The 27,228-nt window shown below is 48.6% G+C and overlaps 2 protein-coding genes across 5 annotated transcripts in view; one reads left to right on the top strand and one right to left on the bottom strand.

Annotated features, from left to right (window-relative positions):
- LOC144151822 (uncharacterized) overlaps positions 1–23,439 on the top strand; it is a 35,322-nt gene extending 11,883 nt beyond the window's left edge. The window contains exons 7-19 of the mRNA XM_077682963.1: positions 151–408; positions 1,677–1,787; positions 4,074–4,166; positions 5,064–5,177; positions 5,929–6,121; positions 7,773–7,865; positions 10,207–10,277; positions 11,578–11,752; positions 15,827–16,003; positions 18,709–18,824; positions 19,332–19,471; positions 20,606–20,759; positions 21,538–23,439. Coding sequence (XP_077539089.1) covers positions 151–408; positions 1,677–1,787; positions 4,074–4,166; positions 5,064–5,177; positions 5,929–6,121; positions 7,773–7,865; positions 10,207–10,277; positions 11,578–11,752; positions 15,827–16,003; positions 18,709–18,824; positions 19,332–19,471; positions 20,606–20,759; positions 21,538–21,686 — 1,844 coding nt within the window. The 3' untranslated portion in view covers positions 21,687–23,439. The remainder of the gene's footprint in view (positions 1–150; positions 409–1,676; positions 1,788–4,073; positions 4,167–5,063; positions 5,178–5,928; positions 6,122–7,772; positions 7,866–10,206; positions 10,278–11,577; positions 11,753–15,826; positions 16,004–18,708; positions 18,825–19,331; positions 19,472–20,605; positions 20,760–21,537) is intronic.
- Positions 23,440–26,777: 3,338 nt separating this feature from the next.
- LOC144151326 (serine dehydratase-like) overlaps positions 26,778–27,228 on the bottom strand; it is a 33,472-nt gene continuing 33,021 nt past the window's right edge. For all 4 annotated transcript variants that reach the window (XM_077682335.1, XM_077682333.1, XM_077682336.1 and 1 more), the window contains one exon: positions 26,778–27,095. In XM_077682335.1, the coding sequence (XP_077538461.1) occupies positions 26,795–27,095 (301 nt within the window). In that variant the 3' untranslated portion in view covers positions 26,778–26,794. The remainder of the gene's footprint in view (positions 27,096–27,228) is intronic.

The following is a 27,228-nucleotide window of genomic DNA, read 5'->3' as shown; positions in this document are numbered from 1 at the left end:
AGGAAAAAAACACGGTAAACGTAGATCCCGGCTCAAAAACATGTATTCGAGATTAATCCTAACAAGTGTTCTATATGTATAGTAATGACTTGACGAACATCAGAGCCAATCGGATAATTCGGGAAATACTGTGGCTTTGCGTCATTGCAGGTGGTGCCGAGTTCAGCGACAAAGGCAGCAAGAACGGCAACAAGCCGGGTTTGCGGCCGTCCGCGACCACAGCGAGCCCAGCACTGAAGGTGGTGACGCGCGTTTCGTACAGCGTGGTCACCAACTCGCCGCTCAACAAGGATTCGCTCACCGACAACGACATCACTAAGCACGGGGACGACACCGGCCTCACCGGGGCCGGCTCTGGAGACCGGACGTCCACCACTCCCCTCGCGGTGCCGACGACGCTGAAACGAGGTGAGCACGAGTCAGAGAGAGGATTCATTTACACACGCAACACTCAGGGAACTTATTTTAACGGAATAAAATGCATCTGACGACATTGAGAAAGAGACAAGGACTCATGTCGCTATGAAAAGTAATTTCGAGCTTGAGTAAGTCTTGTGTCACTACAGTCTTCGTGTGTGTTAAGCCTTCAAGGGAACCTGCAACACTTTCGATAAGCGCTTTCACTCTTTCCTTCGCGTTTGGACCCACTGCGAAAGCTATAGTGATCGCCAGCACGGAGCGACACTGCGGGATTTCCTCGACGCACCAGATACGCGTTCCATTTCTGCTTTGTTTTTGTGGCACTATTCTTAAAGTTGCTATCGAAAATGGTTCATTGTTGCAGCTGAATGAAAACCGGCCAACAGCTGCTACATGGCCTTGATAACGTAATTGGAGCGGTCGAAGAACTTCAACACCGGGAAAGAGAGAAAAAACTTCTGAGCGAGTTTCCAAGTTACCTGAGGGGCATAGAGCAGTAATTTTTGGCTGAGGTACTTTGCGACCCCCTAATCTAAGTACTGTTTGTGCTGGGTGACCACGTTCTGCAAGCATTTGAGATTTCAAAAAAAGTTGAAAAAAGTGTTGCAGGGTCCCTTTCATGGCATTCGCAGAATCAATGAACGCAGTTTGAAATTCGCGCGTTTCGCCAAAAGAAACTGCACGTCTCTTCTCTCGAAGGCACCATGAAGGCAAAATACAAGTTTTGTTCATTAGAAAAAAATTGATTCGTCCCGAAACAGTCCCACCAGTTTTGTTGCGAACTTCGAGCAAATAATCGAGATAGTGAAGCAAACATCTAAAGCAGCGGCGACTGCCCAGCTCTTTTCCTGCGATTTCCCTATGACGTCATAGATGATTGTATCTGTGATTGGCTGCCGCTGAGTAACGTCAGTGCCGAGACACATGACTGAGCCTTTTTAGTGTGGCCTGTGGTTCCGTTTGATCGTGTCATTTGAACGTTAACGTGCAGTTAACACACTGATAGCTACGCTTTAAAAACTGGCCCAGATTACATCACTGCTGACAATATGACGTAACTGTAGCGCGAAACTTGAAAGATTTTTAATATAAACGTCTTTTGTGGCCATGGGATGGAGCGGAGTGAGTTACCAAAGGCTAGTTCTTTGAAATTAAAGCAAGTCGTATTTTGTCTACATGACCGCTTAAAAGCGCCATCCTAGTTTGATCTCTAAACAAGATATGGATGTTGTGAAAACGTTTTTTCTCCTCCGCAGACTGCGATTACCTGAAGGAGATCAAGTGCAAAAGCGGCGAGTGCGTGCCCCATTCGGCGCTGTGTGACCGCCGCATCGACTGCCGGGACGCGTCGGACGAGAGGAACTGCTGTGAGTCAGTTGCCCGGGTAATCGTTCCGGCGAGTTTTTACCACAGAACTTGAGCTAAGTCATGGCTCCTGACAGGCAAAAAATTGTTTGTAGCTAGCATAATACGTGACGGAGGTGCGGGATGATGTGGCAAAAGGGTTCCTAAACATGGGTCCGCGCACCTCAAGGAGGCCTCCAGGGCATTTCAGGGGTCGGCGAAGCCCTCGACACTCGCTGTCGCCCCATTCTTTTCTTCTTTACCAAATTTTGTCGGCAACGCAAAAATGTGCCATCACTGCGGGACGTAAACGTTTAACTACCCCTCGTGGCACACGTGTTAACGTCGGCTTTTTGCACAGCACGCAAGCCGTGCGGAGCAGCCCCCGCATCCAAACACACGCACACCCACACGCGAACTCACGCACGCACACACAAAAGGCAGGTACATACTGGGCTACGGTTCCAGCGATGTGTGACGATACGAATCATCAGCAAAACAGTCAGGCACAACAGGCGCTCATAGAAAAGGTTTATGGAAGACATTAGCTGCAAGGAAATTTTTTTAAAGACGATAGTCTTCCTTAGGCTACTTAAATTTGAAAGTATCTGTATGTCTGTCTGTCCATCCCTCGATTCGACCTTCCGGCTAAGAGTTAAAGGAATACTATAACAAGGGGTTAATATATGCAATACCTTTCCAAAACACTTAATCTGGAAGCATACTCATACTTTTCAACATTGTTGAGCAAAAAGAAAACGCTAGGGATATTTGAGGCAAAATATCATTACATAAAAGGTATTTTCAGTGTTCTTTTTATGTAAATACGTGGCTGATTGATTTTTTTTTTTGCGGTAGCAAATCAAAAATACGTGTTAGAAAATATTTTTTACCCATAAATACAAAAAGAGCGTGCGACGAGTTTGGACCTCGTGACGGCATTCCAAGAAGTCCAACAGTAACGAAAGGCTCCATTAGATGACGCGCGAGCAGGGGAACGCGCGAAAATTGAATTGATTTTAGCAAACCTCCTCGGTGTTTATCATGGGGGAAGCGAAGGAAAAGAGGAGGGGAAGGAGCGTGAGAGGTGTGCGAGGGAGAGAAGAGAGGCATTCACGTAACAGGGGCGGCAGAAGGCTATCGTCTTTTGACGACGTTTGCACCAAAGCGAGCAGATACGCTACCAATTTTTTAACCCGAAAGTGTTTTATGCCAGGATCCACCAAGACCTGGCTGACGTCATATCCGTCACGAAAATGACAACGCCGGAAACGTTCCGTTGACGCGGCTGCGCCAGGATTCGAACCGGGATCTCCGTCGCCGCAAATGGAGGTGCCAGACGCTTTACCCACTGCGCTATGAACTGAAGCACAGGCGGGTCTACGAACGCGCCATATATCCTTCCTATAACCTCATCCATTTAGATGGTGCTGCCGTCTAAGAGAGGTGAGGCGAAGTAGTACATCAAGATGCTAATGAGCGCCGACAGTTGGCGCCAGCTCAGCTTGTCGCAACGCAACCATCTGCCGTACACACCACGGAGCAGGAACTCGGTGGTCGCACATCAAAGAGACGCGATAGCGGGTCGTCGCTCGCCAAGCACCCCCACAAGACAGCCCCACAGATCATGCTCTTTCGCTGCACCGGACCGTGCGAGAGAGAGAGAGTGAACTTTTTTTCGACATTACACACGGATCTACAATATTCACCCTGGTGTCCCCCATCACTTTTGCAAGCCCAAAAAGAGCCCCAGTGCACTCATGGTTGACAACCACTAATGTGGGGAATCGCGATCATGTCCCCGTCATTAGAGGCATTGGTGGTTGTTTAGACAACTGACTATACGACGACACGTCACTGCCGCTGTTGACAAACACCAGCATGATTGTTGTAGTCGCTGGAGTAATGGCGTCTTATCGACCCGTAGCGCTAGTGACGAGCGTGGTTTAAGGGCGTGTGTACTTGCGTTTCACTGGGCAATCACCCATATTCAAACATTTATACAGTGAACCCTCGCTATAACGAACTTGCTTTATTCGAAACCTCGCTTTTATCGAAATGCATCATGGGCTTCATTGAAGTGTATAGATAGCGAATCCTGCTGGCTTTTAACGAAGAACCGCTTAAAACGAAGTAATTTTTTTGTCCTGAGGACTTTGTTATAAATACGTTTCGGTGTATTTGCTTCAGAGACGTTTCGAGTGATGCTTAAACCACTGCAATGTATGGTGCCAATAAAGTTACGCGCACACAAGCTGTTGAGGAATCTTGACAGGTACTTGTTTTTATGTTGTTGTTGTTGCTTCCAGCCTGCAAGGATTACTTGAAACACGAACGGTTGCAGCACAAAGTCTGCGACGGAATCCTCGATTGCTGGGACATGACGGATGAGATCCAATGCCGTATGTATAGGTCCACGCACAACTTGGCTTGTCTTGTTATATTTGCATGTCATTTGAGTTCTGTTGTTGTGTACCCCCTCCCTCAATGGCCGCGTTTCTCACGCACGAATCGCTCCAACCAGGGTCTTACGTTAGCTCATATCTACGGGTAAAATTCAGACATTTTAAGACATTGCGGGGTTTTCTCGACCTCTGCAATTTTCCTGGAACTCTTCGTTTTCACCTTAAATAATTTTTGTTGAATTGGATGAACGTGGTTGCGGTTACTAAACAGCCCAAGCTGAAATCCCGAAGCTCCTAATAAATCTTGAGGCCAACAAAAAAAGAGTGTAAGTGAACATAAGAAATTCGCGAAAAATTCCTGGCGTCAGGAGTAGCCTTCCGAATGCAACTGGAAAAATGTGCCATCTCTTGAAGTAAGAACGTAGTACATTTAGTCTGCTGATAGTACAGTGCTTCTGAAACTACAAAATTAATTTAACTTTATGATGTGCAGTCATAGACAGATGGAATGCGAACACAAAAATTTGAACCAGAAACGCAAAATTGAAAAGAAAAATAGTGTTCTTGGAGGTTCAATAATGGCGCGATATTGGTATATTTGGAAAGCTAGATTTTCGAACTTTGTTACTGTAATTAAGTCACGCGACAATTTGACTTGGATAGGAAGAAACTTTCCTATTTGTGTGTTTTAATATTTTTGTGATCGAGTTTCATCTGTCCGTGACTGAACGTACCCGTCGCCCTCTCAATCTGTATCACTTACGACCGGGAACGAAAGTGCCGAGCATCGAGCTTCCATAGCCGCCGTGAATGGGCGGTTATGCGTAGGTACATTTCTCGCTTTCTGGTTAAACCGCGATGTACTGAGTGCGCGACTGTCGTCGCATCGTGCAGCGTGGTGCAGCTCGGAGATGTTCGTGTGCCCCGGAGCCAAGGAGTGCATCCCTCAACGCAAGGTGTGCGACGGCCACCACGACTGCCCCCACGGCCTGGACGAAGTGCAATGCGGTAAGGGCAGTCGATTGTCCAGCAGAGCGAAGGAGCGAGGGTCGAATGCAACTGGTATCGGCTATGGTGCATGGTTGTAGCTGTGTGGCTTGGCCTCGAACCGAACGTCTTGTGCATTCTCACCTTTACGACTCCTAGCACTGTCTCTCTTCAGGTCCTGAAGATGTTTTCGTCGTGTGTTTGTTACACGCTGTTATTTCCATATCGCGACACATGTACTAGAAGGAACTCTGCTTGATACGTGTCTTACGAGAGAGAGAGAGAGAGAGAGAGAGAGAGAGAGAGAGAGAGAGAGAGAGAGAGAATAAACTTATGTGAGCACCAGTTGAACTAACGGCGAGTGGTGACCAGCGCTTGGAGGGTGCCGGTGACCTGAGCTGCTCGTTCAGCAAGTACGAGCTGGACTTGAGGGTCCGAGCTTCCGAACGCCGCCTCCCAATGCTCCTCAGAAGAGATGAGGGGGAATGCGTTGTGCACAGGACGCCCTGCCACGTTCACCGCTACTCACGCTCAACCCTGATCTCTTCTCTAACACCCCGCCAAACCCCTTTAGTGCTCCTACCTCGTCTTGGAGCATGTTTAGTCCCACATCATTTTGTGAGCAGGGTTCATTGTAGACTGTTCAACCAGGACGACCATAGAATCCGCAGTGCCTTACGTATGCGGTGCCTCCATGATGACATGGAGGCACCGCAGATGCAGTGTTCCCATATCGTCGACGGTTTAATCTATTTTCTCCTTCTTCCCCCAGTGGGGCTGGTGGACGAGGAGGAGGAGGCGGAAGAGGAGGCGTCCCCGTCGTCCAGCAGCCAGGGCTACCTGCAGCTCAAGCGCAACGGCGTCTGGGGCAAGTTGTGCGTCGACCAGTTCCCCCGCTACCTCAGCAACGAGACCTGGTCGCTGGGCGAAATAGGACACGCCGCCTGCAACACGCTCTCCTACAGGTATACACTGCGCCGGCTGTCTCTTCACGGGCACAGTGGAAACTAAGCGTGGCACTTGCACCACCATTGACATCCCGTAAAGTCAGCTTTCCCGGAACGTAAAGTTGTATAATGCGGCGGGGTTCCTCGTGGTTAAAGCAAGACAATTTAGGGTTAATTCCCGTCATAAACTCGTCAGAAGGCAGATTGCTGTAAGTATGATTAGATTATCCTTCTCAAGAATGGGAAAGAAATTCCTCCGTTGATTCCGCACAGCGACCAAGAGAAGTCGGTGGAAAATCATTTTAGTTTTGCAGTTCTGCGGGAGTTTTATACAGCTTCAAATGCAGCGCACTCCTTATTTTTTTCCAGGGCTCCACCGCAATGTGAACGCCTGTGTCACAAAAGTCACACTCTTAACCAGAAGTTCCGCAGACAGCGCTCTTGTTTTTGAGTACCCTGTGCACTCACTATGTCGCAGGTTTGCTTACCGGAGCTGTGAGGAGCTGAAGAAATAAAAAAACTTGAGTGGACGAAATTTCGGCGGCCGTCAGAGAGGCCCAAGTCGTCTGAACGAACAATTGCTTGCTGGTCTTCACGGCAGCGCAGCAGCGTATGCGTAAAGGCTACGTTTCAGTTTTACAATTCTACGAAAAAGAAAAAGAAGGCTGTTCTGCTACGACATCTTAGACTTGTACTAGCACATATAATTTAAACAAAATTCATTTCTAATGCCCAACACATTTCTTGCCGAGTACCCCCGCAGCCAGGACCGTGTAACGCCCTGCATTCCTATAATGCAGATCTGGTGGGAGTAACTCCTCTAATAGTTATAATTGCGTAAATGGAGAAAAAAGGTCGAACAAAATTTTGAAATACTAACAAAATAAGAAAAATATAAAAAAAAAACACGGAGGGAACTGTGTAACGGCCTGCATTTCCACAATGATGCAGATTTTGCGAAAGTTCCACCTGTAATCGTTATAACAGCATAAATGGAGATAATTGGTCGGACAATATTTAGAAAAAAATGGCTGTAAATTACACACACTCTACACAAGAGGTATAAGAATGCTACGCATGAGTAGACAATTCTCCGAATTTCTGCAGATTTTTACAGAAGAGCTGTTATAGTCTGGGTACTGGCCAAAACTGCGTGTGTCGATAGGAAGTCGCGTCGTCAAATTTTACAGCAACGCCAACTATTTGGTGGATGTTCTGTAGCTCTTAACGAAATGTACGTAGCTTGAAAAAAAATCATGCTGAAATTAGCCGCTAAGACGACTCCAATATTACTCCGTGTTTCATCTACTTTTCGTGATCCTGTAGTTAGCGGTATAGTTGTGATTATTGTGGAATTATCATCCACTTTCAATACATGCTCTTTCTTCTGCGGGAGTGAAACGGACAGCTCAGTGTTTGTCCGCTAGAATGGAACTCCAGTCCTCGCAAGTTTCATTCAACCAATTAACTAGGAAGTATGCTCGATCGCAAATTACAAACAGACGTGTTTTGTTTGTAACGTTTTCCGTCCTCGTCCCTGCTGTTTTTAGTGTTATCGCTACCCCTAAGGGGGTCTGATGCACTAGCAAGAGACCTCCAGGTGTTTTTTCTACATTTCAATAAACGTTAGAAAAATTCTGTGGTTCATTTTTTTTTTTTGCATGCCCAGGAAAGTGCTGGCCATTCGGAGGTCCAAGGACAAGAAGCACAACGGGAACAGCCAGTACTTCGAGATGAGGCACGAGGGCGACGAGAAGTCCAAGTACGTGCATAGGGGGTTACGATCACGACCTTTCGTTGGAGTCTGTCTTTGTACTCGCTCGCACTGCATGGCTTTTCTTACAACATACCTTAACCGACTAGCGCACATAACTACAACACTTGGTCCATTTACTTCCTTGAAAATACTGATGATGATGATTAGTGGCTTTCCCTTTGAATCGGGGCGTCGGTTGTCAGCAACCGACTTGCCTGTTTTATTACGTTTACATGCCCTACTCCCAGGTTAACCTATAGATTTGCTTCCTCCCTCCCATCTCTCCCTCTTTTCTGTTTTAAACTCATCGCCCCCACCCCCCCTTTTTTCTCCCCTCGCGGTTCTAAATTCTCGTCCGCATGATTACTCCACCTGCGTACCCATCCCTTCCCTGCTTTTCCTCCACCACCACTCCAGTCGCCTCTTCGTCACCTCTATGGCCTTGAAGTTGAGGTTCCCCCTCGCCCCAAATCCCAAGGCCTCCGCCAGCGTCGTTTCCCCCTCACCCCGCGGTGGCCGTATCTCTGTGCAGCTCCTGACAATATGGTCTATAGTTTCCCGATCACTGCCGCAGCATGCACACGTTTCATCCTGCTGCCTGTAGCTACCCGTGTATGCCCGGGTTCTCAGGCACCCTGCCCGTGCCTCGAAGAGCAACGCACTGCCTCTCGTATTGCCATAGAATACCTCCTTCTTAATTTGCCGTTTCTCTGTCCTATAAGTCTCCAGGGTTTTTTTCGCTTCCATTCTCTCTGCCCACTTCGTCGTCTCTGCTGCCTTTACCTGCTTTTTAACTGTTGTGTAAACCCCGCTTTCCCCTACCGACTTTCCGTACCGCTTGGTCAGCTGTCTGGTCCTCCGTCTCCACCGCGTGTCCACGCTCTTCAAATACAGGTACTTAAACACCCTCGCGGCCCATTTTTCGTCCTCCATGTCACGAAGTCGTTCCTCAAACTTTATCTTGCTCTGTGCCTCCCTCGCCTCGAAAGACGACCAGCCCATATCCCCTTGCACCGCTTCATTTGTAGTTTTACTGTGGGCCCCTAGGGCCAATCTGCCTACCGCCCTCTGATTTACTTCCACGCCCGCTTGGGTCTCTGACTTCATGCACAGAACCGAATTAGCGAAAGTTAATCCTGGTACCATGACCCCTTTCCAAACTCCCCTTACCACCTCGTATTTGCTGTATCCCCAGAGGGCTCTATGCTTCATTATAGCCGCGTTCCGTCTTCCTTTCGTCTTAAGGTGAGCCTCATGCGCCTGCGTGTAATCTTCGCTATTGTTCAGCCATACTCCTAAATATTTATACTCTTTCACCAATGGTATTTCTACTTGCTGCACTGATACTGTTTTGTGCTCCTCGCCGTCATTAAAGACCATGATCCCTGATTTTTCTCTGCTAAAGGATAGCCCTAGGTGCGTCGCTTCTTCACCGCATATATCCATCAAGCCCTGCATACTTATCCGGTTGTCTGCCATCAACAGTATGTCGTCTGCATACATTAGTCCCGGAACCCGTTGTTCCACCACCTGCCCGTTTTTCATGTAGGATAAGTCGAACCTCATCGTGCTGACTTCTAGCTTCCTTTCTAACCCCGTCATGTAGATCATGAACAGTAGCGGAGAGAGAGGACATCCTTGTTTCAGACCCTTGTAGGTGTATACAGGCCTATTGTATGTTTCCCCCTCCCACACTATTTGCACTATGACAAAAGATCTGCGCCACACCATGCGTGCGGAGTCTGTGGAATGATGGGCTGCATCCTTGAACAGCAAGAAACATCTCATAAAATTAAAGAAATAACTTAAAACGCTTTTGAGTTCGGCCTATACAGGTCAACACTCCGCGCTGACATTTATTTATGCATCACTGACAGAAGATTTTGGGAATAGTCTTGTGAGCAATAAGTGATGGCACTTGTGCGATCGTGATCATTTCATCGTGCTTTGTTTTGAATGCTTGTACGTTAGCGCGTGTACTAATGTGTCCTGCTGGGAAAGTGCACTATCGCTTCTTTATTTATACTTTGAACGACCCATTTCGATCTTGATTATTTGTACTTCATCTTCTTCTGTATTCTTCGTTAGATCTTGTTCTTTTTATTTCTGTTTTCGTTAGGTGCAGTTTACAGTCATTACGTTGTTTCTGCGGGGACTACACCCGTGCAGTGAAACTTTTGCTTTTCGATGATTCGTAAACCCCGAGCTACCATGCAGTTATTAACGCGTACGTCATGTGAGTGCTCGCACCTTCTTTTTTTCAATTGAATGTGCCATTAGTTCTGTCTTCGCGTGCAAACCGCGAGTAAGTACGTATCGCTGACATTTTCCACTGCTCCCGTTCCAGCATTGCCCTCATGTACAAGGAGACGGACTGTCCGAGGAAGGAGGTGCTACACATCAAGTGTTCGACGCTCGGTAAGGTCACAAACACCCTACTACAACAGGCCGCAATGATCCATCGCCAAAAGTCATCGTTTCACAATACCGTAAAAGCTGCGCCATGCTTATTTTTGACTCGCGCGCCTCTCACGACATGCATCATGAAATAACAGAAAAAAATTATTGCTGCTATAACAGGTCGGTCACATATTCCCGCTAATTACGCGTGGTATGCAAAGTGGTTAAATGTATAAGACAACAAGATCGGCGTCGACCATGCCGGCAAAGCTAAATAAAAAAAGCGCAAGAAGAAGTCAGATCATGGAGCTGAAAGAATGCGAAAGTCAGAAAGAAAACAAACTAATATAGATAAGGTCTTACACCACACACCTTTTTTCTTACGCACTTGACTTTCTGCTTCATTGTATGTGGCGGATTTGAATAGCCTACTGAACGCCCATTATTGTCTAACGATGCATTTGTGCCATGTTACAGGCACCTTTGATGGGCGTGCGGCGTTCTCAATGCCAGCAATGTTGCAGCAGCAATAGAAATTTCAATTTCCCTTTCGATTTATTTCGGGCACAAACACATAGATGTAGTTGTGCCCATGAGGCGTGGCAAAAGGAGACTCGTACGTTTCCTGACGAGGCCTCCGCCCCGGAAGTATAGATAAACGAGTAACCCCAATTTGTGCGTTTATTTACACAATTGCGAAGTACGCTCAGTACCATTCCTTCCTAAAGGAAGTTGAGAGAAGCGAGAAAACTCTCGCGCATCAAAACTGCTTCAAAAGTGCGCCAGAACCTTCCCTAAAAGTGCGTTCAATCGATCGTCAACCGTTCAAAAACCAAAATCGTCAACGAAGAACGAACCTATGGCGACAATTTCTCACGCACAAAGTAAACGCATCTACAAACGGTCTCAATGTATCCTGATGCGTTGTTTATGAGATAAAGGTATACTATGCTCCTTCTTTATGATCGATCCGTGTATTGTCTTATCCGGAACCGTTCCTTTTTTGTGATTTTCAAGTAGCCGTTTCGAAGCAATGGAAGTCCGGTTTCACGCACGCGCCGTGTGCCTGGAGATGTTATCAGAGCTTTTCGGTCGACCAACCGGTCTACGGGGAAATGCTTTAGTCTTTTGAAAGGACGCCATCGGTCCTACTAAGAAAGCTTTCGCTTTAAAATATAGTTTGCAGAAGACGAATAGCCATTGGAGCGACACGTCTTCAAAGGTCCAATGCCAGACACTTTCGTCGGAAGTATACCGTTTGATGGTGAGCAGAGCAGTGACAACCTCTTCTTCTGATCGCCGGTGCTGTGCATTGCAGAGTGCGGCATCCGTCCCCTGGGCACGAGTGTGCGCAAGCGCATCGTGGGCGGCCACAGCTCGGCGCCGGGGTCGTGGCCCTGGCAGGTGGCGCTGTACAAGGAGGGCGAGTTCCAGTGCGGGGCCGCGCTCGTCAGCGACCAGTGGCTCGTCACGGCGGGACACTGCTTCCACAAGTACGTGCGCGCACCATCGCGCCACGCCAGCTGGCCTAGTGCTGACGCACGAGGATCGCATTTTAGCGGACAGCATATTGACGGTATCTCCAATTTGCTACTCCGGAACGGTTCTGAGCAGTTCACGGACACTCCAGGATTGCTCAAGCAGTAAAGATTCTATGGGTCAAAAATTTAAAAAAAAGAGTAACAGGCTGCCCTAAAGCAGTTCGGGAGCAGTTCAAAAAGACAAATTGAGGCAATTATGGATCGCTACACTCTGTCGGTCTGTGCACCCTCCCTTGCTTAGGCGCAAGCGGGTGCGGGCCTCCCGCTATTAGAAGTATCCATTTTTCTTTGCTTCTTTTTTGTTGTTGTTGTACATAAAACAGCATTGATTAAAATTGGTGAGGGAATAAGAATCATTACTATCTCGACCTCCATTAACTCTCGCAGGTTTTTCACACAACTGAGATGGAGCATCGCGTTTTCTAAAAAAAAAAAAACTTATTACACGTCAACAACCCAAACTATTTGCCTCGTTACATTGGCGAAGGCGTCCAAGATCGGACCACCATCATGTCGTGGTAGCGTGGTGAACGAGCGGCTTGAAGGGGGAGTTGCCTCCGTTTCGACGATGTTGAGCCGAGAGCTAAACTTAACTCGTAGAATGCATGGCGAGTACAGAATAGCGATGATACAAGTGGAATAACACTGGTGTGCTCACAACATGACAGCTCGAACGAGCAGACAAACGCCCTCGTGAAGCAGGGCCCAGACGCGCCCTACTAGGCGCTCGCGGGAGGCGTCCATTCATAACTGGAACTTCCAACGGTCAACAGGTGTTTCACCAGTTGCGCAGAGCACGAGAGTCAAACACACGAGCAAAAGCAGGCGCATCCCCGTCAACGGTTGCTTGGACAACATCCTGCATTCTTGATAGGGCTGTGGCCGCCCCGTAATCTCGAAATCACGTAAGTGCCCCAAGTGGTCTTCCTATCCCACCTCCAATGCTATGCCGGAAAGTATCAAAGCGCGCCGTCGCTCTGTGCGTTGGCGAAGCCTACGCGCCACACACACACACACATACGCACACACGCGCGCACACACACGCGCGTGCCCGAACAGGCATACGCACACCAATGCATACACACACATACACACGCACGCACAAACGTACACGTACGCACACACGCACGCGCACGCACACACACACACGCACGTGCACGCACGCACACGAACGCACACACACACACACACACACACACACACACACACACACACACACACACACACACACACACACACGCGCGCGCGCGCGAACGCACGCAGTCGATTAGTAACAGGCTGCACTCGGTTTATTCAGCGATATTTCACCCCCAAGTGAGCGCTTTTTCTCTCGACATCTCGGTGAGTTAGCGCGGGCACGGAAGGCCAACCGCGTGCTGCCATTTCAGAAACAAAGTCGAGGAGTGTCGCAACACGATTTTGCAGTTTCCAGGCGTGAGTATATGTTGAGTGACGGCGTCTCTCTTTTGGCGCATCCCCCCTTTCTGTTTGTCTTTTTAGTAGAGGTAAACCCTCCTGTAACGATGGCATACGACCGCACAGATTTCCAGCGCAAAACACGGTCCGCATCAAGATGACCTTAAAGCAACTCTGATTCTGTGCACTGTTGGGCAGTAGGTACTACTTATGAGACTTGTAATCCAAACGAGGATAAAGCATATGCGCTACAGCATCACGGCTGTGCTTTTCGGTCTTTCTAATCACATAGGTTACAAAAACATTTTTTGGTAGGGTGAAACCTGAAACCTTACGTAGAAGAAGGCGGTAGTTTTCCACGGGTTTTAAAAGCTGTTATGCAGACGCGCTAATTGCCTGCACGCCCGTTACGCACGCTGCGATTTCGACAAGGGATCACTACCCCTCGTTGCCACAGACAACAGATGCTGGTAAAAATTTGCCAATGCTCACACTTCTTATAACGAGTGCAAAGGTTAGCTGGGCGTGCGACGTTTCCCCCAGCTTAACGCGGCAACAATATCCGCATTTGCTTCTCTGCTTTCCCTAGCTTCTAAGCATGTCTCTGTTGTTTTCTTCCCACCTTCATTCTTTCCGTCATTTCGCATGTCACGGCACGGCCAGTATTGAGTGTGATATGGAAAGAAAAAAAAAGGTGGAAGGGGGGCCGATTTAACTTTTCAAATGGATGTGTTCTGGCCTCCCGCATCTACATCTGATTGGTTGTGAGGTTTAACGCACCGACGCTACACAGGCGATGAGGGGCGCCGCAGGGGAGGGCTCCGGGTTAATTTTGACCACCTGGGGATCTTTAACGTGCGCCGAAATCTCGTACACACGGGCGTTTTTTTTTTTCTTTTCGCCTCCACAGTAAAGCGGCTGCCGCGGCCGGGAATCGAACCCGCGTCCTTGGGCTCAGTAGCGCAACGCCATAGCCACTGCGCCACCGCGGCGGATACGTCTACAGATATAGATCTATAGGAAATGTTAAACAGAGAACACCTCGCCTGTAAACACAGGTTTATTTGGCAATTTGGACGCGTTGGGACCTGGTTGCTGCCAGGAACTGTCGTATTGGCTTGTTTGAGTAGCCATCGATGTTGTGTCATTTATTTTGATTTTGTTTTATTCTGACCTGAAATGTACTTTCATCAAACAGGCAGTTACGGCTGTCAACAGGGTTGTAACCCTCCGAAGGTCTGTTTGCCGGAAACGCCATCTAAAGGTCCCTGGTTCAATCCCGGGGGTCGGCGCGGGTCGGCGCGGGTTTTCCAATGTTGTGGAAAACCAGGAGACAAAGGGCCGGGATGTGCAGAGGAACCATGAATTCTATTTACATAATGACGATGATAATGTCAGCATGCGCGGGAGCCGGGGAACGTCTTCTTTGACAACAGTAGCCATTTAGTTTGATAGTTACCAAGGAGCACGTTGACTGGAAGCCCCACAGTAGGGGCGGGGACTTCTGGTCGTCCCACACCTCCTTGCCAGGTGAGGCCTGGTTTAAAGCCTCAAATAAAAGCTTTAATCCCTCACTTATCATGGTCACCAGATCTGTGCAGTGCTCGCTCGCCATAGCAACCTAGCCGGTTTTCTGTTTGCTCGTGCTAAGTGAGCTGCGGCTGAATCAAGAGGGCCGGTTGGTAGCCATTACAGGTTTCTTTGCATATTCATGAATGCGCCAATGTTCACACTTTTTTTTTTCGATTCGTACGCGTGTGTACAGTTGACGTGAATAACTGGATTTCGTAGGGTGTGTCGGCGGGGCAGGCGATTCGTGTTGTTCGACAATTATATACAGATTAGCAAGTTGCATTTCTTGTGCTGAATTTTTCGCACACGGGTTACTGTCATGGTATACTGCATCCTAGTTATCGCTAACACCTTCGGTATAAAGCAAAAAAAAACTATTTAACTTGCTGCTTATAGTCTTAACTGTATACACACACAAAGCCCCAAAATGTTGACAATGCACTGACATCAATCTTCGTCGGGGCTGTAGCCGCTAGAAAGCAGACATCGCCGGGGGCACCGCTTTCATCGCCGTGGTGCCGCTGCCAGTGTCCCGAGCACCTGCAGCACTTGCCATACCAGGGCAGACCTACAACATCTAGTGTGAGACTGCCCTCGGTACAATATTCCTCGGTACCGCGCCCTCACCAATGTGCGACTTGGACGTTGCCAACGTCTCTCCAGTCTTGGTGCTGTCCGCTGCCTAAAGCTCCTGCTGGGTACGCTACTAGCTTGTGGTGCGCCGTGCTGCTTTTTCTCTTGGACCCCGCAGCACCAGTCATTGGTTACCGGCTTTGCGGCGACGCGCAGGACAGTACAACGGCTACGGCTCCAGAAGACCACACTGTTGCATCTAGGCCGCTGACGCAGTAAATGGTGGCATAATTATCCTTTCCCACTTTCCCCTTCCCCACCAATCCCCCTACCGGCCCTACGCTTATCCCATAGCAGCGCCCAAGCGCAACAAAATTGCATAAACGTGTTTTCAATCAATCAATCCACGATATAGATTGCGAGATTGTGTCTGAATTTTTCTCTTCGACTGGGGCCGGCACGCAGCACTCTGACGTCCCACTGGGTGGCGCGCATGGGAATGCTGCGCCGCGGCACCGAGATGCCCTCGCCGTTCGAGGAGGTCGTGCGCATCTCGCACGTGGCCATCCACCCGGGGTACGTGGACAGGGGCTTCGCCAACGACATCGCGCTGCTCAAGCTCGACAGGCCCATCGAGTTCAGGTACGCGCCTCTTCTCTCTCCCTCTCTCACTCCACCTCTCACCCTTTGGCACCTTGTAGCGTCTTCAACGGGTGCAGCGCTCGCAAAGAAGTCGCTACCTTCCGGCGTTGTCGTAACCAAACAAGCAACAATCAGTATACGCTGGCTTAGTTTCGAATCCCTCAGATGAAGCAGCCACGGCGTACATCATCTCTAACAGCTTCAGCATACCGCTACACAGCGCACAAAGTGACAAGAGGAAGAAAAGTGACACACACAAGCGCTGTGTATCTTGACAACCTTCACAGAGCTTGTGTTCGTCACTTCTCTTCGTCTTTGTCAGTTTGTGCGCTGTGTAGCGGTATGAATTACCAACTAGCCGGAACCCTTGCTCTCTTAGCTTCAACATACCTCAATCCACTTGGGTGCTGACTAGGGGCGCTCTCTATTCCAGATAGCGCTTTCTGTAAGTTCCTACACGACCTACGCGTACATGGAGCTAATCAAGCGGGTTCGTCTCTGAATACGGCATTGATTATCCGCCGACATGAAGAAGAAGAAGCTGCTATGAACCCCAGTCCAATCCAACAGCCAGTACTCTAAAAAATGAACAAATGTGGCTTCATCGGCTGGCCGAATCCACGCAAGTGCAGCGACGCTATTTGAACAAAACTTCTGAATAAACTCCTTTTGCCACCCATGTAGAACACGTGATCGACTCGGCAGGCTCTTCCCAATTTCACACGAGTTTCCTGTCGGTATACTCCGTTGGATATTTCAGGTCACACTTTTTGGCCCGTGAGTTACCACTCGGTATTGGACAGCAAGCATTTCTGGTAAGACTTTTCGCAGTGCTGAGCATGAGGTCGTTGGCCGATCACACTCAGGATGAAAAATCCTGCAACGTGCTGCGACGGTGAGTCGTAAGTAGAATTTTACGAACCACGGCATTGCTAATTTCGGGGAATTCCGCGACACCTGTGTAGCTCACACTATTTTTTTTAGTTTTAGTGACTATTTATTTTCTAAGTTCCACAAATAATGCACAAATGTGATGACAGGCTGCCATATTGGAGAGGCTACCATACTCTCCAAAAGTATACCATTCTTATGGTCCGCAGACTTTTGCTCATACGTCTGTTCTATGCTTGTCGGAGGCCTGGGTGAGCCTAGACCGGATGGTTCGGATTTGTCTAGGAAGAGCACCGTGCTGCTAGTGTTGTCAGCTGCCCTAAGTGTGACCTCTGTCTATACCATAGACATTTGTTGATACGGATGTCGGATTTCACGCAGTTTTATGCTTATAGAAATATTGGCAGGAGCAGTGGGAATGTCACGCATCTTATGCGTTGGTAGTATTTTAACGGGTAGCATCCAGAATTTCCTGTTCATGATCACGCCATATCTACTTACGAGAAAAGGGTCGAGATTTTTTTTCTTAATAATGGGAAAAGCGGGACGCGTCGCAACAAATGTTTTATCCCAAGGATAGCATATTTCACATGCGTTACAGACGTCCTTCTCCGCATTTAACTAATATGAAAATTCCAATCCTTTCACACTCAATTGCATCCCCCGTTATTTGAAATCTGCCCGCACTCGGGCGCACATCAGCCCACTAATACGTTTTTACGCTAAACTTCAATGTCCCGCCCAGAGAAAGATGCCGCGCAAACTTCCCTCTCCGGTCGCCTTTGTGGCGGTGTCAACATTGTGTAGATGCACAGTGGCTCAAAAAATAATTAATTAATTAATTATTAATAAACTCACTGATTAATTAATTAATAATTAATTGGTTATTTGATTGCTCGATTGATTAATCAATTGAGTGATTGATTGATTGATTGATTGATTGATTGATTGGTTGATTGATTGATTGATTGATTGATTGATTGATTGATTGATTGATTGATTGATTGATTGATTGATTGATTGATTGATTCTAGGGTTTACCGCGCCAACGCAACGCACGCGCGTCGTAGTGGAGGGCTCCGGATTAATTTTGACCACCTGGGGATCTTTAACGTGCACCGAAATCTCGTACACACGGGCGTTTTTGCTTTCTCCTCCATCAGAAAAGCGGCCGCCGCGGCTGGGAATCGAACCCGCGTCCTCGCGCTCTGCAACGCAACGCCTTAACCCACTATGCCACCTCGGCGGAGGTGACCTAAGCCAAGCACTGGTTGAATCGATCCCAATCAACATATTTATTACTGATATTCGGTTAGTCTTTAGAGAGAACCAAAAAGAATGTTTTTCGTAGTCATTGTTGCTATTCAAAAATTTATTCATCAGCATCATCATACTCCCCACTATCAACGGCGGCGGCTGCTGCTGCTACCCATGAAAGAAGAGTTGACAATGGTTTTGCCCGCTCTGTTTAGCACATATAATGTACAGCTCATGTGGCTTGGTGCAGAATGCATACGAGGTTTACCTGAAAGCATCCGTACTAGGGAATAAATGAGGTAGCTGCGAATTTATATCTACTGTAATAAAAAGGGATCGATGTATTGATGTTTACTCGAATAGAGTAACACTTCGGTATGACGAAGTCCCAGAAAAAGATATTTGCTTCGTTATTTGCTTCGATCGATTGATGAAAATGTCAGTGAATTGGGCATAGGTAGTAATGACACCCGAGTGGTTTAGATACATACCCACAATGGTGGAATAACCAGCTCAGAAAGACGCTAATGTCTGCCAACTTGTGCCTCTCTTCGCAGTGACTACATTCGGCCGATCTGCCTCCCCACCGAAGCCGAGACCGTCAGGCCAAGGCACACGTCTTTCTGCGTCGCGGTCGGCTGGGGAAAGCTCCTTGAAGTGGGACGTCTTTTTCGTGAGCGAACCTTCGTTTTCTCTTCTCTGCCTCTCACCTCGGAATTCGATGTTCGCGTTAAACGTGCGACAACACTTTAGTCGATGCAAAAATCGCGTGCACAACCTTCTTAGATAGTTGTAGCGGCACATAATACGCTGTTTGCGCAACATAGCGAGTTGTGGGTATAAAGACTCAGGTGTGGATGTCCATGTACAAAGGTGCAGGCACAGAACGTAGAAAGATACTAGTACATAGGAATTGTCATAGCGTAATTCGTACAAATTTATTGGTACATATTTACTGGTGCACAAGTGTAACCTTACAGTTAGGTGTGTTGAGATTGAAAATGATACGTATAAAGCAGTAGGCACACAGGTACGTAATACGTAGGAACATCGCATTTGACTCACTTCACAGGTTCGATGACCGGTGGCAATAGAAAGAACAGTACTACATTATTGTTCAAGAATTGCACATGAAGAACAAGCAGATTAAAATGCACTTTCACATGCGTCTCCCTGGCAGCCGACACCCTGCAGGAAGTGCCGCTGCCCGTGCTGACGACGGAAGAGTGCCGAAGGAGGACCCTGTTCCTGCCCCTGTACAACATCACGGAGAACATGTTCTGCGCCGGCTACGAGAGGGGAGGCAGAGACGCCTGTCTGGTGAGTGCGCCTTCGTTACGAGCAGAACAGGGAGCCTCTTTTAATGCAAGTGGTATATTCGTCTAGTTTTGCTTTCCCCTTTCACTTCAAGGGGGAAGGGGGGAGGTGAGAAGTTCGCTGGTTTCTACACACACAGCAAACGCGAAACAACAGGTAGGCAGACAAAGAACTTCTATTTTTGGTCCTGAGGAACTCCGTTGGGGTTGTAGTTGCAGGCCGAAGGCCGTGGCCCTCCGCCCTTTCGCAGGCCCTCTGGACGGCCAGGAGTTGGACAGAGAGGACGCCGCTTTTGAGGGCTTCCTCCCAATCCTGTTTGTACTTAAACACAGCGTCGCGTATTGCAGGGCATTGCCAGAGCATGTGGTCTAACGAGCAATACGCCTCTCCACGGTCCGGACAGTTGGGCGCAAAATGACTCAACCTGCCCCGCGTATGGAAGCCGCCAAATAACACGAGCGGCGCCAGCACGAGGTGCACTCAGTGGCTTCACGCCAGGGCTGATGTAATGCTTTCACTTTTATTTGTGTTCCAAAACGCTGGAAAAGGTGCAGGACCGGCTTCATTTTTTGAAGCAAAAAAGCGGTAACCTTAGCCTTCGGAGTGCCTACAGTTGTGGAGGAGCTGCAATTGAAGCGGCTGTTGCCTACCAAAGACGCCCGTCGTTGTTTTGTTGTCGTTTTTGTTAAAATGTGTTTGTTTTTTTGTTTTGTTTTGGTGGCCGTGCTTCATTTTTTTGTCTGTGTGTTATTGTTATTTTTACGGCAGTCGCTACCGATCTCAGAGGCACAAATTTTTGTGACGTCGTGTCGTGAATTACACAAAAGGCCCGCTTCTGGAATCCCGTTACCCGCCCAGCCCCTCATGTTCTTGGAGAGGGGGTTATAACCGCCTTCGTTTCTTTGTGAAAGGTGAGGTCGTAATACCAGTTATCCTTGCCCTACTGAGGAGTAGGTCGCGGCGAGGATCATGATCACGATGGGATGATCCTCTGACGTACGGACGACCGTACGAATGGACGCATTTTTGTTCGGAGCTGCAGGCACACATCAAGTTATGACAAGAAGCGTTTGAGAGATTTCTCAGATAAAACGACCGACCAGTGGTAAATTGTTTCTTGTTGACAATCCTGTTCAGGGCGACTCTGGGGGACCGCTGATGTGCCAAAAAGTGGACGGCCGGTGGTCGCTGGTCGGCGTTACCAGCAACGGAGACGGCTGCGGACGTCCAGGCAGGCCTGGTGTCTACACCAAAGTGATGCGCTACCTGCCGTGGATACACACCACCATGGGTGCGTGTCCGCTGCTCACATTCGAGTTGTCATTACATCTTTGCACGTCATAACAAGAGGGCATGTTATGTACTAGCCATCATAGCCACTTTTATGATTGCTGTCGTCAGAACGGACTAAAGACTGGGCTGAGAACTGACTTTAATTTACCGCTAATGCGGTCGCGGAGCATGCCCTCTCCACATCGCGTGTTCGTCTGCTTGTTGCAAAACGGCAACTACGATAGCAGCCATTAAGGGGCCCTGTAACGTGATGACGTTTTCAAAAACGGCTTCCTTATGAACCCATGCGGCTGCAACCGCCCGGCTGGCAACCTCTGGCAACCTCTCAGCTTCTTAACTCAATTTTGCGTACCGTCACAACGCTGTGATGGTCGCCGCCTAAATGCCTAAAATAGAGGGTTATAGCGATTTGAAAAACCATGCCCAGCCGGTACATCGTCAGCTCACCAGCGCGTCCGCACAAACGGTCTTCACCCTTCCGCGCTCACGCACTTGAGCCCGTCCTCTGCTTGCAAGAAAGATAAGCCTGGCGGCTCTACCAGATGTGTGTAGTTGTTTGAAGTGGCCTACGCGCTGGGCGAACAGTATTTTAAAAACTGTTTTTAATTCCTCAGATTTGTACATTTAGTTCAATGAAATTTTGGTTGTTGTCCAAATCTGGTTAGAGAAATGCGTTGAGTTGGCTGATTGAGTTTCGGGTTGTAGTGACTTTATTTTCTGGGATCAATACAACGAGGTTTGCTCGAGTGATAGAACGCCCGCTTGTTCTTTCGCAGAGAGCCCGCTCGCCCCAAAGCCGGCCAGCATGTGCAAGGGCGTGCGGTGTCGCCTCGGCCGGTGCATTCTCCAAGCGCAGCTTTGCGACGGCACCAAGGACTGCTTCGACGGACGCGACGAGGACGACTGTCCCTACGGCGGAGGCTGACCCCATCTCCTCCCATGGCCACCTCACGTGATTCCGTTGCAAGGGCTCTTGCGTTCGGCCAAACTTGCGCTGTGATAGCTATCGATACTCGCGTGTGGCGCCACAGTCTCGTCTACGTCACTGTCTTCGTCATCGTCGTCGTCGTCGTCGTCCAAGGGCATTGCACCTTAATCAGTGCCCGCCTCGTCGTAGTGTTACTACTAGTGCTGGTGACAGGAAAACTCTGTGCTACTCGGTGCCAACAACGCCACGGACGCTCGAAAAGAGTGTGCATCCTTCTCCCCTCATTTGAAGAATCATTTTGTTCTGTGGGGACTCTAGCTCTTTGAAAGGACCGATGCCCAGGTACCACACCACTACGGTTTTCATAAGCGCGAGTCATCACATCACTTGTCGTACTGTCCAAAGCTAACCTGTGTTGGCCTTAGCTGACTTACATGTTGCCTGTAACACCTTACTACTAATAAGTCTGCGTTGTTTTGTGTTCAATCTGTTACATTTTAAACTAACTCTCTTTACATTGTTTTTGGTTAGAAAAAAAAAACTTACACTGACTTTTCAAATATTCCCACAATTTAAAAAATCTCGCTATTACTTCATAGTTTCCATTTTTCCCATTTTCGTACTCGTGGTATTTTTCACTCGCCATTGATGAAAGTGATGTCTAGCATCATCAATTCGTAAATTCAGATGCGTGAGCGAAAGAAAGAAATCGCTATCGTTCTCAAATGTTTTCATTCGACCGAAAAATGTTCATGTCACCAAGTGTATACGGCGGTCCTGTCTAGTGGGACTGCCTCAACCTACCTTCGACACCAGAGTTTCAAGTTTGAAACCACGTCGTTAAACTTTCCCTTTTTGTTTAGAATTTCATAATTCCAGCACAAATGTGCGGTAAGTCCGTTCCGCCAGTACAAAGTTTTACGTTAAAATATAAGTAACCGCATTAGCTGATCCCAACTCATCAATTACCATGTTTCGGTCAGCCATTCTGAAAATTGGCTGATATGTTTGGCTCATTCTTGCATTAGAACACAAAGTTGATGATGCCTTGCAGTTAGGTGCTGCGTAAAACTAAATTTACTGCGCATATCCGGCACCTACTCGCCGCACTCATACACAACTATGCGTTTCGTATTGTCAGCTATCGTGCAGAGCCGTCAAAATACACGGTAGTGCAGCACAAGTGTAGCGTAGAGCAGTATTAGCGTAGCACTAGAGCTGCACTAGGACACCACTCGAGCATCCTTGGTCAACTTTAACAACATCCAAACGCAGCCACACAGCTCCCGCTATTCAATGTTTACTGGACGCGATGCCACCACGCATTCCTTTGTGTAAAAACCCGTGAGAAATGACGCGTTTCAAGAGCAGCTACGTAAGCTTAGCAGGACCGCTTCCTGCCAGCGCTGATTTGCAGTCCTGTACTTCCGCTTCCCTCTAGTCAGCGTGGAGGCCCACACCGGGAAACCCCGAACACTCACCTACTGAGCTCATCTAATTTATGTGTTCACCATCCGAGCATCTTCGTGTGGTCTGAATGGGTCGTGTTTCGTGTTGTGCACTGTGATTTGTGTGAATGAATAAAAAAAACACGCTTGTGATATTGTGGAGTATTATCTTTGATAGGCACGAAATGTTTTTACCGGAACTCTACACATCTTCTGATTTTCCTGCGCGCATGCATGCGTATGTGGACCTATAAAACGTACCGCACAGGTTTCGAACCCAGGCCCCACCTACTGATTCAGGCCATGCCCAGGCAGCACCTAAGCCATACCTACGAACGAACCAAACCTACGGTGGGATTTTATGTGAAAGCTCTATGATCTATAATTACGGGAGCAGGCGTAATCATTCATCATGGTTTGTAGCGTTTGCCTCAGCCACATGCCCACGGTGACGATTGCCCGAGATTGTATAGGCCAGCAGGTTGCTAGACTGGGCTGGATGTCTGTGCTCTCATCTTGGAGGTCATCCGACGTCAAGAAAACAAACTGCCCTTACCTTTTACACTAACACATTGCACAGACTCCCTCAAGGGTTTGGAAAAAATTCCTAACGCTGCACGGGAAAGGAAGGCTGCCAGTAAAACCTTGTTGACGGTTTCGGGCTCGCTTTCTTGCCGAAGGAACCCTTCGTTCTTGGTAGTCGGCGGTGATGACGATGGCGCTGGAGACCAGAAGGCGATGAACGACGCCGAGACAAGATTTCAAAGAAAATTGTATTTGCAGCAATGTACAAACGCTCACTTGCGATATGGGTGACAGAACACAGTGGTCTTAGCGAGCGATCAACTGTTGCATAGTTACGCCGTAGTTACATATACAATGTTGCGCGTACATTGCACGCAGGCTCACTGATTGCTTTGAAAAAAACTGCAGCTCAGTCTGGCTCTGAACGCCTCACGAGAGAATCTACTAACTTCATGCGCAATGTTTGCAGCGACGCAGACGTGATTGGACAGTTTCAACCCCTCGGAGAAACTGGGGTCGAACAGTGCCCCAACTTTTTCCGCAAGTTTATCTTCACTCCCAGGCGCAGAGGTCGAGACAGCAGGAAGGAAGCACGCCGTGTGAGCATTTTTTCTCCTCCTGTTAGGTGCCCAGGAGGCGTCGGGGCCAGAAGTGTAGTTGCCCGTCCTCAGGACTCAACTCGGCACCGAGACATTCGCCAGTTATGGCAATAAAAAAAAATCCTCCGTCGCATGCCCCCGCGCGAGGGACACGAGTAAATGCAGAGCATTAAGGTCGTTTACGTGGCGTAGGGTTGGTGGTGGTGGTGGTGGTAGTTGTTGGTGGTGGTAGTTGGGTTTGAGAAGACTAGTTGAAGGCCTTGCTTCCATCACTTATCAACTGCGACCGCCGACGAACGCAAGAGAAGAGAGCGCAGGAGTTGACTGGAGTGGAGCCCGCGCCAACCCGCTTTATAGGGGGTGGTTGTATTGCGGTAACGTTTAGGGTTTGGGGGGTTGGTGCTATCACGTGTACACCACGCAGCTATCACGCCGCTAGCACGCCGCTGAGTCGCCAACGCACGCCGCTGACGACGTAGTTTGAATGAGTCAAGGATATAAGGCGCGTTCGTAGCCTTTGATTCTGTGTCGTTTTGTGGCGCAGTGGGTAGAGCACCATGTACCTTGCGATCCGCCCGCAGGGTCGTGGGATCGAAACCAGGCTCCGGTAACTGTTATTTCTTTTTCTTTTTATAGTGTAGGGGGAGGCTGGCTGCTGCGGACGCCGACGCACGGGTAACATCGTGAGGTATACAAATGCTCTGCATTTAAAAGAAATGCTATAGCCTTGCCATCTGCGGCGAGTTATGGCGATAAAAATGATAAGGACCTTATACCTTTGTCGGCGAGTTATGGCAAAAGTGGTGCACCCCTCCGTCTAACGACGGCGATGGTTGAACGTGAAGCTTTCTCGTGAGGCTTTCCCGCGTTGATACGAAAACCTGAAGCAGGCTTCACCTGTGAAAGAGTGTATATGAGGCAGAGTACCCTCTACAGGTAGAAGTTGGCTTCCCTGCAGTGTGTTTTGAGTGGACTACGGACGCCATCAATGAGGCATATAAAACTTCGCTTTAAGCTTCCCCCCTATCCGAATGGAGCATAGGATAGACATCGGCTCCGTATAGCAAAGGACCCAAGTTCGATTCCGATCACAGGAATCGTTTTTTTTCTTCTTTTTTTCACTTCAAGAAAGTTGGTTGTTTTGAGGTGGACTGAAGACGCCATCAGTGAGATGAAGAAGGCTTCGCTTTATTAAAAACAGCAAGGTTATAGCTTTATTTGTAGGAGAGTACGGCGCTGAAAATAGCATAACTCGCCGCCTTACATTCAGCGACAAAATATGGCCGTGATAGTGGTAAGGCTATACACTTGTCGGGGAGTTATGGCTGTGAAAATGGCAAGAGCCTTACCTTTTCGGTGCCATATGGCAATGAGAAGGGCAAGGTTAGCGGCTAGGCAAGGGTAGCTCACCGCCTGAACTTCGGCGGTGAGTTACGGCAATGAAAACGACATGGGTACTGCATTACCTTCGGCGGCGAGTTATGATTGTGATGTAAGGCTTTCCCACTATGTCTGTCCCCACTGAACAATTGCGAAGTTACCTCCATTCGATAACTCCAGCATTAAAGTAGAAAACGCACCCCTTTCCTAAGCTACCATCATCATCAACCTACTTGTGTCCGCTGCAGGACAAAGCCTCTCCCATGTTTCCTCCGGCCGTTCTCGCAAGCCCTACCCGGTGCGATATATTTTTAGTTGCGACAGTATGCCTTACGGCATAAAGCTGGCATTACTGGTATATGTTGGCCCCCGTTTCGCGGGTGAACGAAAGAAGAAAGCGGTGGTGGCGTTCCCATATTCACCGATGGAGGTCGCGTGGTCTACCAGGGTGGAGGCCTGTGCCTCGAGGCCGACTTCTTGCCTCTTCCAATGACGGGTGACATCCATAAAAGGTGTTGTGTTTCAGCATTTTCGGCAGGAGCTGTGCGGAAGGGGAGTTCTCGGTGTGCGGGGCATGATAGCGTAGTGGCCACGCCCGGGTCACAGTGGGAGAGACGGCCCCTCCTAAAATAAGTGTCGGCAGCAAGACCCCCTCCCAGCCGGCGAGTCTATGGGGGAGGTCCATTCCACGCGGTGGTATGAGAGCGCCTGTGGCGCGACGTATATCTTCTTTCGATACCCTAGTACATTATTTGCATCCGAATTTTCGGCTTCCACTCCTCAATCCAGGTAATGGTCTTCGTCTGTGTGTAGTGCTACTTCTGGTTTCGAGGGTTTAGGGAAATGGAATTCCCTATACTTGAAGAGAAAGGTATACAACTAATGCGTCCTGCCAGCGGTGGCTTGTGGGCCAGAAGATTTGTGATTTGCTAAGTGCATTAGGAAAAAATAGCTGAGGTCAGTCCAACAAGCAGCTGAAACAACATGCATGATAGGTGTAACGCTGAGCGATCAGAAACGAGTATCTAATACCAGAAAGCACACTTGGGTGAAAGGATTATGTTTTAGTTTAGGAAGAAGGATTTACGCGCACTTGCGCTGAGCAGGTGATACGGCGAGAACTGACAAACATAAAATAGAGGGGCTTCACGATTTAATCTTTTTCAACTGCAGCACAGCAAGCAAGGTTTGGTGAAGGTGATGATGTTTTTTTATATTGTTTCATGTCGATTTGCGCACCACCGCCTACACGTGACCTTCGCCAAGGTCGGCAAGGCGTTTCCAGTCTTGAAGCTGCCGTAGCGTAGCCGCACTTCCTCCGCACACAATGGCCACCAGAGGACGTCGGGGCGACGCCTGGAGGCGCCCTTCCCGATACAGCCTCGACGCCAGGCCACTGTAGATAGCGGACAGCGTGGCACCGCAGGAGGGCTCCACAAGCATACGGTGGTCGTCTGCGCGATAATAAAAAAATTGCTGTCCCAAACACAAATTGTCTATAGACAGAGCCGCTTTGAAGTCAGCTTCACCACCATACGCATGCGTTGCTAGGAAGACAGTTACAAGTATATAAGGGCTCTAGGGTCT

This window comes from Haemaphysalis longicornis, unplaced genomic scaffold, assembly GCF_048455015.1.
Source record: "Haemaphysalis longicornis isolate Haplotype H1 unplaced genomic scaffold, Haemaphysalis longicornis Haplotype H1 scaffold_9, whole genome shotgun sequence".
In the NCBI taxonomy this organism is placed as follows: domain Eukaryota; kingdom Metazoa; phylum Arthropoda; class Arachnida; order Ixodida; family Ixodidae; genus Haemaphysalis; species Haemaphysalis longicornis.
Note: the sequence above shows the minus strand (reverse complement) of the source record. Positions and strands in the feature narration are given on the sequence as shown.